The 15,257-nt window shown below is 35.7% G+C and overlaps 1 protein-coding gene across 1 annotated transcript in view; it reads right to left on the bottom strand.

Moving 5' to 3' along the window:
* Positions 1 to 9,492: 9,492 nt before the first annotated feature.
* The window catches only part of LOC137284692 (PH and SEC7 domain-containing protein 1-like), a 40,937-nt gene continuing 35,172 nt past the window's right edge, over positions 9,493 to 15,257 (bottom strand). The window contains exon 12 of the mRNA XM_067816605.1: positions 9,493 to 9,729. Within this exon, the coding sequence (XP_067672706.1) occupies positions 9,639 to 9,729 (91 nt within the window). The 3' untranslated portion in view covers positions 9,493 to 9,638. The remainder of the gene's footprint in view (positions 9,730 to 15,257) is intronic.

Here is a 15,257-nt window from a genome sequence, read left to right as displayed (position 1 = left end):
TACTAGTATTCACTTTGTAAATGGTTAAAATTTACAGTTACATGAAATGGGACACTCATAAAAATTTGCAGAGTGAAAAGGACATTTGGGGCCTTCACCAAAGCAAAGATTAACCCATACAAAGCAATACATGTGAAAATAAGCAACAAAAGAAAAACAAGAACATAAAATGTTTTTATATTCTAAAATATGGCAACCATGCAGTTAACAAACAGACAGTTGATTTATTACAGACACATATATTTTCAATTTCTGTAGAATTCAATTACTGTTTTCAGTTTCAACTTCCTATACACCTGTGGAGGTTCGCGTTTGGTACAAATATCTGACTTAAAGTTTGTATGGACAAAGGAACAGGCTTGTTGTCGACATAAAATAAAACACATACAAATAGATCACAAAACAGCATTGCCCATAAGTTAATAAATGATAATAACATACTACCTGTTGAAGCTTTGATAATAACTTTTTGTTAATTATAAATAAAAATGAAATTTTGAAGTTTGATTGAAGACCTTGAATTCATGGCTTTGAGATTCATCTGCATAAATCTGTTTAACTCTATTTTTTCATAAAGCTTGAAGAATTTCATAGATTCTACTAATTTGTAACAAATTTACAACTATATAACGTTTGTACTGTTAGTTTTGTAGCCATCTGAAACATTGTTATATCTTCAAAGACATTGGTTCAAAAGTTTTAAGAATATTTAAATTAGGTCCAGAATGACCAAGTATTGTTTACTGATCTTCTACAATATTGATTGATTGATTGATTTATATTTGCAATCTATTAGATAATACATGTACAATAAAAAAATACAATTTTACCAAGATGATAAAATATTTTGTGTCTACTGGCTTTTAGATAAGAAATACTGACATTTGAGGTTGGAAATTAACATATTACACTACTTCATGTGAACAAACAAGAGAAAACAACATTGTCAGTGAAGATGTAAAATTTGAATAAACAGCACCACAGGAAGATATACCATTTCAGATACAGGTGCTCTGATTAAAAAAAAAATAACCTTACTGTAAATAAGAGATTGTAACTGTTTTCTCATGCTCTTGACCACATCAGTCTCACTCAAATAGTTTGCTCTCCATGAAGATTTACTAAACCTATCCATAGGGTCACATGTGGTGACCCTTGAGTGAACTTTAATGAATAATGGGAAAATTCTTATGCCAGTCAAGTGTCCACCAATCAGACGGCTTGGCTTAAGCTTTTCTGGACAGCAATTTGTGACCAGATAAATAAACATTTGTTGGAACAGACATAAAGATAGATTCTATACATGATATAAAACATCATCTAATACATAAAATATATATATATATCACACAATGATAATTATATATATACATAACACATATTATGAATCATACTTAAATTGTGGTATCAGATTCAGGCTAAAATAAAACAGAACTGAGACCTCATACATGTAAGTTGAAAGATTGAATTAATTTAGTAAAAATATAATGAAAATAAATTAGAATTGCACAAATGAAATTGTTTTCATCTGGACAGATGAGTGTCAGTTTCTAAGCAAGTAAGAGCAAGAGGGGTAAAAGCTTGTTGCAGAGCAAAATATAAAACTAAAGCCTTGTGATAACAAGATAATGGGACATGGTTATAGCATACAGTCATGAATATGTCCACATATGACATTAATGAAAAAATATCAAAATTTGGCAATCAATCAAAGATTACACAGAAAATGTAGCAGACACTGTTAAAAATCTGCATGCGTTGTAAAGCTTATACCTGTCACCGGTATTTCAAACTGTAGTAAGGCTATTAGACTAACATGTTTCACTAATTGTGTCATTCACGTTCCTTCCAAAATACATGTATATCATATTAGATCACTTGGTATTTGTCTATCAATTTTAGGTTGTCGATCAAGTCTCTTTGCTTCAAATTTTAATCAAAATTAGATGAAAGAATAACAAGCTGACATGTTTCTTTTATGAATGGGTAAGGGGAAAAGTATTTTTGTATCACATGAGGGCATAAGTTTCTCCTAGATGTCAGGGAAATTGAGACAGGAAAACTGTTTCATTTCACATGGGAATGAATCTTCAGGACGGTAAGAGAAGGGAAACCGAAAAATCTACTGACAGCATTATTGGGGTAATAAATCCTTGTGATTAGGTGAGGCCAGTATATTTATGGTGTATATAAGGTCATGACAGGTATCTTGTATTCTACGTACAATTTTGCAAGTTGCAAGAAAGGAATAAATCTTGGTGTTTTTTTTCAGATTTGATGTTTCCAGCCGTTCTGTTTATCTGGGTTAGGTGATCTGTGATCCAATTAAGTCAGGCCACAAAGGTCTAAAAACCTACCTTGTCTTCACCTCAGCTCTACAGTATAAGAACTAATGCAGTCTGGTTTAAAATCAGATAAGAATTACAGTACAATTTTGAAATGAATTTGGTGGAATCATTTGTAAAATGTTTCAAGGTCAAGGCTGTAGCTTGATAGAAAAACAATGTGCCAAACGTAATGTTTATCTATTAAACCTTGTAAAACAAATTCCAACATACAGGTTCAAAGTGCTCAGGAATTGAAAAATACAATATTTTCAGAAAAACTGCCATGGACAAGGAGAATCCTCTATGAATTTTTCATATTATATACACCACAGCTACAATAATTTCTGCAATGTTTCAGACCCATACTCCTTGTAGTTTCTGAGATGGTACCGATTAACAATGGACAGACTGAAAACATTACATGGCAAAGGCTCACTTTCAATCGAGTATGTGTAGAACGTATCACCAAGTGTCACAGAGGCAATATTCACTCAATACATCAAGGCCTAGAGGAAATGTTGAGGTAGAATGGGCCTCAGGAGAAGCAAGAATAACGAGAATATTACTGCTGCAACCACTGGATATCCTGGGACATTTCTATGATTTGATCAAGAGGTCAAATTTTGAAAAGAACCTTATGAGCAACCTAAATGTTGCTGTTATGTGTACTGATCTGAAACTTGATGGTGACGTATGTCAAATATATCTGCAAGATAATTTCTGAGAGTTTGATATTAATTAAACTGATGGTAAATAGATCACCACTGAACTATCATTTTCAAATCTGAATCATGGATCTGCAGACGCTGTTTCGTTCATAAGTGCAAAAAACATATCACATTTGCCTATTTCACTGACATTTACATGCAGAATTAATATTTTATTATACAGCATATTTACACAAAATTCCATGAAACTACAAATTAAAATTACACCAAATCATTTAGAATGCAGGTGGTAAAATTTCTAGGCAAATATGTCACTTGTTCTTCATACACAAACCCTTGCTAATAATGAACTCCTATGTGTAAGAGTTATTGTGAGGAAATGTAAACTGCTAAATAGAAATGTCAGACAGTCAACCTAGCCCAGATTTGGGTTTATCTTTTGACAGAAATGGCTAATATCAAGGACCATAAATATCCAAGTATATCCACAACATGCCATTGAGGTGTCTTGCATGTAAAACCCTTATTTGGACTCCCCAGATTTTGGTCCACATGCTCCAAATTGATATAGCTTTCTACTTCCACTATCATATTTTCAGTTCCCATGTTTCTTATCAACATTTATAAATTCACCATGAAACAGTGATGAGTTCTGGTTAAAACACAAAAATGTGTGTTCTCCATGCCATAATCTTGATGTCTATATGTACAGGAAAATGATCTGTCTGTGAGGGATGAATGTCTATATGGGGAGAATTAAGGGCTATATGTGAAGGATGTAGGTCGCCATGAAGGATGAAAGTGAACATGCTATGGGTGAAAGTCTATATGTGAAAGATGAAATCTAAATGCGATGGATGAAAGTTTATGTGAGATGGATTAAAGTCTACATGTGATGGATGAAAGTTTATATGTGATGGATAAAAGCTTATATGCAATGCATGAAAGTTCATATGCAATGGATAAAAGTTTATATGCAATGGCTGAAAGTTTATATGCGATGGATGAAGTCTTCATGAGCAGGGGGAAGCCTACATCAAAAGGGCCAAAGTCTGTATAAGAGGGATAAAAATGTATTTGTGAATGTCAATTAACAAATGATTCACGTATGTTTGTACAACTTGAAAATCTGCCATTAAAGCAAGAGAGACAGTTTGTAAAGACAGGTACTATGGCACAAAGTCTTTCAACCCTTACTACCACCAAAAGCCAGCATTTGGGAGCTTCATCTTCATTGTAAGTTGTTCTGTACACAGGATAATACATACAATGAAATAAAATCTTCCTCTGTCAGCAGCTTTAACAGGTACTATACATGAGCAATATCTTTCAAAAGAGAATGTAAAAAGGTGTATTTGTTTACAAATTCTTAGGTATTTGATTACTGATATATTAAAGATTAACTGTTTGAAGGTTACATAAATACACGCAACATCCCTTTTGTGTTTTGAAGCCTGTATACGAAGTTGATAAATATACTAATATTCCAAGCAATCAGGCTTGCAATTATCTGCACAGAATACTGTTATACACAAAAACTGATGAGGTAACAAAGCAGAACAAGCAATGTGACTGCTGCTAGTGTAATTGAGCCAATTGCCATTTGAAGTAAATACTGGATATAGAAGAAGGAATCAGTCCTTATATACTTCTGAGCAAGTATATCCCCAAGCACTCCCACCCCTACCCCATCAATAATATTCTGGACATGGTGAATATCCATTGTTAAACATGTTGTGGTCCACCTTTTTAAGAGAAGAAACTGTAAGTCTAGAATAGGTAACAGACTAAAATACCCCTGATTACTTCATAGCTGGTTTCAAGTAGAAGCAAATCCTGGTTCCAGTGTAATAAAACCCTGCACAGAAATACAAAATGAAAATCCAGGCACTATTCTCTATGTAGAACGAAGAAAGCTTATGTTACATTTTATACAGTTATATGCATGCTAACCTTACATTTTAGAAAACAAAAGAAAAAAATGCTTTTTGATAGCACAGATCAATTTTTTAAACTGTACTAAAAATTCTTGCCCTTTTCCAATCTTTCTTCTAATCATCACACTCGCATTGACTGACGAAAAAACCGAGGTATCACATGATAATGGCACAACATGACACGCAATCAGATACAAGAGAAATCAGCTGTAAAATTGCAAGCAGGTTCAAGCTACGTAAGCCATAGGAATATTACAAATACAATGTTCACGATCAAACACAAGCATACATACATGAAGACTCGGAACATCACACTAAAGTCACAGAGTACAAATATATTTGAGGGGGTAATCTTTTTTAATGCACAATTCATAAAAATATTGTGCACATGTAACTCTCAGCATCTTTACATTAAATATACATGATCAGACAGGCTGTGTCTATCGACATTTAAGCCTTCTGAACACATGACCCTCTACATTGCACATATTCCATAGTTTGATAATCTGAAGATCACCACACATGAACATTACCACCCCCAATAACCTGACAGAGGTTTCCTCATAGGCCACACTTTTTTATTACTTGGTTTACAGATTTTTTTTACAGCAATATTTCTGTTGGGAGGGGTAAAAAAAAAATATAATAATAATGCTATTTCGTTTTTTTGTTTTTCCTTAGGTGGCTGGCACCACAAATAGGTCGTTTAAAACACAAAACAGAATCAGCCATCAGCCATTCACTTGTTCTCATTTCCTACTATCAGGTCTAAAAATCCTTTCATGTTCATTTGGTTATGATAATTCAGCAATTGTGTTTGCTTCAATATTGAAATATTCTTTTGTAAAATGCTAAATTCGAAACAGAAACTCAATTTCCATGAAATAGACATTTAAAATAGTCTATTCAGATTTGATTTATCAGCAGTATTTAAAAAAAGAAGAAAAAATTTTAAATAACCTGTTTTGTCCACATTAGCAAAAGTTAAGGTTGGCAAATATAAACCAAGTAATAAAGTTGTCCTCAAAATGTTGGTTGCATGCTGTTTGAAGTGTTGGTTCGGAGGAAGACATCAGATTTAGCACTGACAACACAATGAAGAATGGTGGTTTCACTGATATAAGATCTACACTGCAACATCACTCAGATTCACTCTCTTTGGGTAGACTTCTCACAGATGGGTGTGATCAGCACGAAGCGATTGTAGCCACTTTCTCCAGGCAGGTCAGTAGGTTATCTCCCTTGGTCCACAACTGGCCTTGTTGTTTAGCCTCCATTTTGCATGCATTTAATACTTTCAGTCTATCACAGATGATTTTTTCTCATTTAACACATAAAACAACTTGAGAAGAAGACATGTGAAAGTGAAAAATCAAATCTCATAGCCTTGATCATTCTGCAGAAATTACACTGTAATTACACTGTGCTATTCTCCAACAGATTTCCTCTCCTTCACCAATTTGATCTTACTAAGAACTTGAATGTCTCTTACTAACCATCATTGGGCCAGAACAATTTTATTTCTTGTTTTACAGATCCACTTGCCCTATTTTTCAAGAATAAGAACAAAAATAAAACTTAATTTTCCTTAATTTAAAAAAAAAATAAAATCCTAATGTTTTTATTGGCTAAAAATGTGAACTCACAAGAAAATACTTTTAGGTTGTTTTTTTTTACCCATAATCACTTCATAAATTGTCAAAAGTAAAATAGTTTGAGAATTTAGAAGGAATATTACTTTGATTGGAAATTTTTTTTTTTTTTTTCCTGCCTGCCTTTAGGTTTTCAGAGGACAAAAATCTGTAAAACAAGAAATAGAATTGGTCTGGCTTTGGTAAGAAATGTCCTGCCGAGATGGCGTCTGATAAAACTACCTCACAGGATACTCCAGTGCTTAGGCCACCAACAACACTTATCCAAATCTGCATCAGGTTCTCATACAAAATTTGAAGTGAAAGATCAGACTGTAAAGTGAAGTAAATGGTTAAACAGTTTTGTCAGTGGTCTCCAAGTGTCCATCATAACACCAGAAAGAGTTGAGATCAGAGTCACCTACTTGTGCGGTAAATACTTCAGAGGTCCTGTAAACACTGCAAAATTGCATCTCCCATGAGCACATGGACTGTTGCAGAGATGCCAACCATAACTAGCCCAAGTTAGCATTTTGGGCAAAAACTGATGGAAAAATTAGTATCTTTTGGCCAAATTCCCATTGACTTTTCCAAAGAATTTTCGTATTAAATAAAGTATTTAGATAGATAGTCTAATACTGTAAATAACATTGTACTCACCTAAAATAGAAGTTAGTAACCATAAACTAGTATTGATGTGATACTGAATAAACTGTGCTTGAAAAATATTGTGTGTGGTTCATATGATATTTTATAATTTAATTTCATGCATTGTTTTTTTTTTAAAATCATTCATTTTTAATGCCTTCAGAGCTGTGTATTTTCTGTTGTTATTTTTTCGTAAAAAAAGATATGACACAATGGTATAGGTTGGCATTTCTGCAGCTGACGTGTGGACACTTTTTAAACCAATGAATCTAACAAAGTTAGGGTTTTAGTGACAAAGAACTACTCAGATGAATGAGTTTTTGCAAATGTTTCTCACTAGATGACATGCACTTTCACACACTGCAATTAATTTCTTGACAAAATTCATTCACACAAATGGTTAATTTGACATGCCATGTGCTTAAATAGATTACCAAAACACAAGTCAAATGTCACTGTTATACAACGGATTGGGCGAATGTATTCACAGGTAATGCAGTGGTGAGGTATTGACTGTGTAGGCATGGATGAAAAGTTTGGGGATCATGGTGACCCTAGGCTTGAGGAAGCTAACTGATTCAGCGTCTGTCACAGGGGTCATCAGCAAAGCTTGACAATCATGATGGCCTAAGGGTTGATGGAAGCTAACTGATTCAGTGTCTGTCACTGGGGTCATCAGCAAAACTTGACAATCATGATGGCCTAAGGGTTGATGGAAGCTAACTGATTCAGTGTCTGTCACTGGGGTCATCAGCAAAGCTTGAGGATCATGATGGCCTAAGGGTTGATGGAAGCTAACTGATTCAGTGTCTGTCACTGGGGTCATCAGCAAAACTTGACAATCATGATGGCCTAAGGGTTGATGGAAGCTAACTGATTCAGTGTCTGTCACTGGGGTCATCAGCAAAGCTTGAGGATCATGATGACCTAAGGGTTGATGGAAGCTAACTGATTCAGTGTCTGTCACTGGGGTCATCAGCAAAACTTGAGGATCATGATGACCTAAGGGTTGATGGAAGCTAACTGATTCAGTGTCTGTCACTGGGGTCATCAGCAAAACTTGAGGATCATGATGACCTAAGGGTTGATGGAAGCTAACTGATTCAGTGTCTGTCACTGGGGTCATCAGAAAAGCTTGAGGATCATGATGGCCTAAGGGTTGATGGAAGCTACCTGATTCAGTGTCTGTCACTGGGGTCATCAGCAAAACTTGAGGATCATGATGACCTAAGGGTTGATGGAAGCTAACTGATTCAGTGTCTGTCACTGGGGTCATCAGCAAAACTTGAGGATCATGATGACCTAAGGGTTGATGGAAGCTAACTGATTCAGCGTCTGTCACTGGGGTCATCAGCAAAACTTGAGGATCATGATGACCTAAGGGTTGATGGAAGCTAACTGATTCAGTGTCTGTCACTGGGGTCATCAGCAAAACTTGAGGATCATGATGACCTAAGGGTTGATGGAAGCTAACTGATTCAGCGTCTGTCACTGGGGTCATTAACAAAGCTTAAGGATCATGATGACCCAGAGATGATTGAAGCTAACTGATTAAATTTTCATCACTGGAGTCTTCAGCAAAGCTTGAGGATCATAATGACCAAGAGATGACGAAGGCTAACTGATTCAAAGTCTCTGACTTGAGTCATCAGTAAAACTTCAGGATCATGATGACTAAGAGATGATGCAAAATTACTGATTCAATGACCAGCAGGAAGGCTTCAGGATGAGGCAGATAATGGGAACTCTTGTACTTTGACACTCCAATTAACAACAGTGCCTGGAGCCTAGTGTAGACTGCATGGCTTCTGTTGGTATGTGTTACTGTTATCAGAAAAAGATCCATTCAAATCCAGACTTCAATTATAACTTTATCACAGCACCTGCAATCCAGACTTCAATTATAACTTTATCACACCACCTGCAATCTACATTGGATCAGATCTGTCATCTAATGTCAACCAGTAGCATCAACTGAAGGCTTCATCACAACAAAGTCATCAGGGCCTAAGATTCCATCTGTGATCTACAACATCAGATCTTGTTCACAGCAACCAGTAGCACCAACTCAATGATGGCTTCATTACAACAAAGTCATCAGGGCCTAAGTTTCCATTTGTGATCTATGACATCAGGTCACCATCATGTTAGCCAGTAGCACCAACTCAATGACGGCTTCATTTCAACAAAGTCATCAGGGCCTATGTTTCCACCTGTGATCTACAACATCAGGTCAGACAATAGCATATCCACAGTGTCTCCATGACAGCAATGTCAGCAAAGTTTCAAGAAAATATATACTACAGGGCAGCCACAAGCATCCCTCTATGTCAGCACAATCTCTGTGTGAATCTGCACTCACACAACCATTCTACACTAAGGTCTTGATGCCATTTATCAGCAGTCACGATGTCATCACAGGAAGTATCACAGGTAAGTATCGAAACTATCAACATTGATGTACAGAAACTCACTGCCAGGAACTGTTGTCATATCATGGTCAGCCTTGTCTTCCAACCTGAAACATCAAGAAGACATGCTTTAATGCCAAGAAAGTGGAAGATGTTTGTACAAGGAGTGAGTGAGTGAGTATGGTTTCATGGCTTTTAGCTATATTCCATCAATATCATGGCAGGAGACACCAGAAATGGGCTTCACACATTGCACCCATGACATGAGAATCCTGGGATAAGATTACAGAATTCTTCTGAAGAGCAGAGTTGGTGATTTCAAGGAAAAAGTGAATTTGTCATGATTGAAGAGAGACTAATCTTTGGTGTACACATTGTTGCTGTTGCTTCCAAATATGTTTTCATGAACATAAATAAAACAACATATGGGGATTCAATTCAATTTTGGCTTGATGAAACCTGAAAGCGGCTATTATGGGTTAATAATGTTAATAGTTTATTACGACTAGCATATGAGTTAATACTATGCAATAAAAAGATGTGATATTATTTCTACTTTTTTCAAGTGACAATGATTAATAGCTGCAAAAGGCATTAGCAGATCGCAGAGGTAAGGCTTCTTTGTGAGTAAATGTTTGTAAAAAACGTAATGATATATAACCCACATTACTCAGGTAAATGTTACTCAAGTAACAGAAAAACAAAACAAAAACAAAAACAAATAAAGATAAATGAATGAACAATCATTTTAATCCCCACAAGAAACAAACCTACAATGCAGTCTGACCAAGCACTTAAACAGTATAAAATCAATCTCACAGAAATTGCAAAAACATCTAGCATTTATCTTCTGAACTTACTTGTACTTGGGTCAGGGAGAGAGAGAGAGAGTGATTGAGTGAGTATAGTTTTACTCCGCTTTTAGCAATGTTCCAGCAATATCATGGCAAGGAACACCAGAAATGAATTCTTCCCACACTGTACCCATGTAGGGAACCAAAACCGGGCCTTCAAGTGATGAGAAAGAGCTTTAACCCCACCGCCAGTACTTATACTTGAACTAAACATGCTAGCAGGCTGCACTGCAGGTGATTCTAGTTTACAGCATGAAAAAAGAAAATTGTGCAACCTAAGAAAATTATTACAATATGGCAGGATGACCAAATAAGAGTTAACAGTCTTTTGATAAGTATCAATTAAAAAAAATGTTAATTAAGTTTCACAATATCTTGTTAGGCCAGAACAATTCAGTTTCCTGTTTTACGGATTTTTGTCCTCTGAAAACCTAAGGGCAAGTGGGAAAGAAAAATCAAAATCAAATTTCCAATCCAAGTAATAATCCTTCTAAATACACAGAGTATTTTACTTTTGGCAATTTAGGAAGTGAATATGGGTCAAAAAACAATCTAAAGAGTATTTTCTTGTGAGTTTACATTTTTAGACAATAAAAACATTAGGATTTTATTTTTTGAGCAGGGAAACTTAATTTTCATTGTTTTTCTTTTTCTTGAATACATAGGGCAGGCGGATCTGTCAAACAAGAAATAAAATTGTTCTGGCGTTATTTGTGTTTATTAATATAACACAAAATTATACAAATTACATAACAAACTCACCAAATATAAATTTGGAAAAAAAAAACAAAAAACATTCACAAATAATTACTTTAAAAAAAGGACAAACAAATTAACAACATATCTGAATACAAAATGAATACATGAAACAGATGTGACCGTGATTGAAAATATGTGAACTGAAAATGCTGTCGCTGCTAGTCATATACATGTGACACATGGCCAACAGTAGCACAACCAGCTTCATGTGCAGTGATGCACTTAAGTCATTGCACGACAAGTAGTTGTATACAAACAAGACTATGGAAAGGATACAGAAATACAACCACGAAGACCAGAGAACAGAACAGAAAGATCCCATTTACCACAAGACACACCAAATATATACTCACAGAATTCAATCTGAACAAACAAAATAGAGGCCATGACATCTTCCCAAGATTTTAGTTTTGTGTTTGGTGAACGGTCGCACATGTGCGTGCATGCTCTCTGTACAAAGGATCACAAACAGTGAATTGCAAAAATCTGTTTTCGCTCATGACAGTAATCTTGCAAGTGAGTGAATTTGGTTTAACACCATCTTGAACAACAGGTCTGGTGTGTTACAACATGTTAGACTGATTTGGACTGAGTGAGTTTAGCTTTACACCACACAGTGCAATATTCCAGCTACACGGTGGCAGTCTGTAAATAATCAAGCCTGGACTAGACAATCTAGTGATCAAAAGCATGGACATCGATCTGTGGAACTGACAATGTGTCAATGAAGTCAGCAAGCCTGACAACACGATCCCGTTAGTTGCCTCTTACGACATGCATGGCAAGCATGGATTACTGAAGGCCAATATTCTTACCCAGATGGATCAGAATGAAGATTTTATGGATATCAACTTCTTTATATGAGAACCCAACGTTTCGGAGTTAATGCTTACTCCTTCATCAGGTGAAGGAGTAAGCATTAACTCCGAAACTTTGGGTTCTCATATAAAGAAGTTGATATCCATAAAATCTTCATTCTTATGTATTCCACTTCTAAATGCCCTTCAAAGACCAGATGGATCGATTGATTTGGAAGGAAAGCCCTTAGACGTTAACTCCTTGGTAAAACCCTGGCACGACAGACTTGGAAACATAATACATGTAAAGGAGAAAATCAGGATTTGAACCCATGATCAGTGAGGCAAAGGGACACAACTCTGGAGTGAATTGTGGTGCCTATGACTACTAGCCTACCCATAGCAATGCTGCTTCTGGGAAATCATGCAATATTCTAGTGTCGGATAGCTTTTATAATCTTGTAATATGTTACAGAAATAAGGGATCTGAAAACATGGTAAAATTCAGGTAAAATAGAGATTTACATGTACCAGTATTTGATTGTTGTTTACCCATGTACAGTCCTTCAATCATGTCTAGAGATGGTGTGCATTTTCAAAGATATTTGTAAAAGCCATATTGTATATTTATAAAATCATCTCATATACAGAGCATCCACAGATTACATCATACATTTTAACTGAATAAATAAATTTTAATACTTTACTTTTTTTTTCAAACAAATATGCCACTGGTCAACAGCATTCATTTAAATGTAGTTCAATCATAATTTTAGAATATATACATTTTGAATCTTTACTAATAAGTGAAAACATAATATTAAATTCAAGAAAGGTTCATACAAATAAAATTATTACAGAAACATCTAATGTGTTAGAAAATTAGCCATATAGCTACACAGCTACAAACCGTAAGTGTCAACTGATCAGTTAGATGACTTTTTGCATTGCAAGTGTATGTGAAATTAACGCCACTATTGACAAGCTACGTGCCAATCTGAGGCCTATAGCATGTTAGAGCATGCAATGAACATGCAAGGAAGGTACAAACCTACGCTATCCTCTCCGTGGATGTCGCCAGCAGATTTCCAAAGCATGGGAGCAAAAGCAAAGAATGAGGTTATTATACACATCACACCCATCTAAAGCATTATTACAATTATTTTGAAATGAATATGAATCATGTAGAGCCACTTTTTGCAAAATGTAGTTTATTTTGTAACCGTGCAAATGAACCTGATGCACAGATTTAATGACTGCCCTCTATCGTCTCATCTTAAATTGGTTTCTAGGTATAAAAGTACCTGCATTGTTGTCATGAAAATATTACCGAATTTAACCTAGCAAGAACCCTCCAAACCAAATGATCCTGTCACATACTCTGGTGAATCCACTATCAGAATTACATTTGTTTTTAATTTTGTACATAATTCTCAGGCAAATATAAACACAGAAGCCAATAACGTTTATAATTTTAAGTGTTATTTTTCACATTTAAAAATGATGTGATAATCGTGATGGTTGTCATGGTTACTTGTTGCTGGTGTCGGAACTCCATGGGAGATCTTCACTTGTTTCTTGCGGTTCTTTTCATGACTCTGTATCCACTTCAACTCATAAACATCCTGCCTAGTACTGACAATGTGTGACATAATTCTCACTTTCAGGTTTGCCTAAAAAAGGATAGAATATTTGCACATGGATATTTCTACTCCATCCATGTATCATACATAGAGAAAACCTGTTAATCCAGACAGCGCTGAATACAGTGGAAGTCTGTTGATCAAGACTGTAATGTGGAAAGCAAAACCCTTTCAACCAAGACTGTATGAACTGCATCCTTGTAAATACTGACATTACTCAATTTACTGTATGCAGTAAAACCCGTAAAATTCATGCAGCACTGTATGCAGTAAAATCCTGGAAATCAAGATTTTACTGTATGCAATGGAACCTGGTTAATCCAGACACTACAGCATGGAGTAAAACCCAATAAAATCCACACAGCACTGTATGCTGTAAAATCCTGTAAATCAAGATTGTACTGTATGCAACGGAACCTGGTTAATCCAGACATCAGTGCATGGAGTAAAACCTTTTAAATCCACACAGTGCTACAGTGCTGTATGCAGTAAAAACCTGTTAATCCAGGTTGTATCCAGGTATTAAAATTCATGCAGCACTGTATGCAGTAAAACTGATAATCCAGACTGTTGGTAGTGATACCCTGTGCTGTCCTGCAGAAACCAGTCAAGACTGGGTAATTAAGCAACATGGGTAAGGAGTAATGTATCTTTGTATGTCAACTTACCGATGGAAGGCAGGTGTCTGGATTAACAGAGTGATTATGGTTTTACACCGCTTCCTGGCAATCTTGAGCAATATCACTGCAGGGGACACCAGATATGGGCTTCATATATTGTACCCATGTAGGGAATCGAACCAGGATCTTCGGTGTGACAAGTAAATTCTTGGACAGCTACGCTAACCCACCACCCCTCCGGATTAGCAGGGTCCATTCAAAGTTTCAGTGTGAAACACTAACATGAAAACTCTGTCTCTGTGGAGATTAACATGAAAACTGTCTAATCTTTGAAAGTCTTCACAGACTGAAAAACATGAAAATGGTTAATGTGTGCATCACCTACATGATCGGCTGCATTTAGACATCCTGCTTTCCTATGAAACGAAAACTGATGAGCAGTTTCGTTTAGGTATCAATGCCATTTTGTTTCTCAGACTGCTCAAAATATATAACTGGAAATGAAACATGTGAAAGTAAGTTTCCAACAACATTGTTCACCTGTGACTAACAAATGCCTGTTCATTGTCAAATTTGAGTTTAGTTTTATGCCGCTTTCAGCAATATTCCAGCAATATTCCAGCAGGTGGTCACCAGAAATAGGCTTTACACTGTATAATCAAAAGAAGGCTATAGTACGGTAGTGTGGTTGACTTTGACCCAAACATAGTAGGTTATCAAGTCATGCCTTGTACTCTGTACAAGAGAGAGGTGAAAGTGATACGTTCAAATCAGATTACAGAGCCTGATTAGATTAAAGAACACCTAATCAAGATCTATTAATATGAATTACATCATGCAACTAGGGCACATGAACTTGCCTCTCTGCAGCAGTGTTAGACGTTGTCACACTAAAGAGTAATACTGAAAAAATTGTTTTATGAAAATAAAAAAAAATCCAACTTTGGCATCCAGGCAAATGC

The sequence above is a fragment of the Haliotis asinina genome, chromosome 5, assembly GCF_037392515.1.
Source record: "Haliotis asinina isolate JCU_RB_2024 chromosome 5, JCU_Hal_asi_v2, whole genome shotgun sequence".
Taxonomy (NCBI): Eukaryota; Metazoa; Mollusca; class Gastropoda; order Lepetellida; family Haliotidae; genus Haliotis; species Haliotis asinina.
This window is presented reverse-complemented; position numbering and strand designations above follow the sequence as displayed.